The sequence below is a fragment of the Charadrius vociferus genome, unplaced genomic scaffold (genome assembly GCF_000708025.1).
Source record: "Charadrius vociferus isolate BGI_N301 unplaced genomic scaffold, ASM70802v2 scaffold1315, whole genome shotgun sequence".
NCBI lineage: Eukaryota > Metazoa > Chordata > Aves > Charadriiformes > Charadriidae > Charadrius > Charadrius vociferus.
The window spans coordinates 39,488-39,762 of NW_009648552.1; the positions used below are offsets into that span (position 1 = coordinate 39,488).

General features: G+C 64.4%; 2 protein-coding genes across 2 annotated transcripts in view; one reads left to right on the forward strand and one right to left on the reverse strand.

Annotated features, from left to right (window-relative positions):
- The window catches only part of WSB2 (WD repeat and SOCS box containing 2), a 9,322-nt gene extending 9,202 nt beyond the window's left edge, over positions 1 to 120 (reverse strand). Inside the window, exon 1 of the mRNA XM_009886087.1 lies at positions 106 to 120. Within this exon, the coding sequence (XP_009884389.1) occupies positions 106 to 120 (15 nt within the window). The remainder of the gene's footprint in view (positions 1 to 105) is intronic.
- Positions 119 to 275, forward strand: part of RASAL1 (RAS protein activator like 1 (GAP1 like)) — a 4,014-nt gene continuing 3,857 nt past the window's right edge. The window contains exon 1 of the mRNA XM_009886088.1: positions 119 to 195. Within this exon, the coding sequence (XP_009884390.1) occupies positions 119 to 195 (77 nt within the window). The remainder of the gene's footprint in view (positions 196 to 275) is intronic.

Below are 275 nucleotides of genomic sequence, written 5' to 3' on the forward strand. Positions count from 1 at the left end.
GGGAGGGGATGGGGACAGCGGTGGCACGGGGCTCGTCCTCCCCTCTTGGCACCCCGGGTGTCCTTCGCTGTGTCCTGTTTGGGGACATGGATGATGCCAACACACGTGCGACGATGCCATGGGGTCTCAGCTGCCTCGGACACTGCCAGCCCTGCTCGGGGACAAGGGGCAGTGCGGGGTGGCCCAGAGGGCCATGTGGGGTACCCGAGGACAGTCCCCATCAGACCAGTTGGTTTTCGTGCCACGTTTCTCCCCTTTGCTTCCAAAATTGGGGG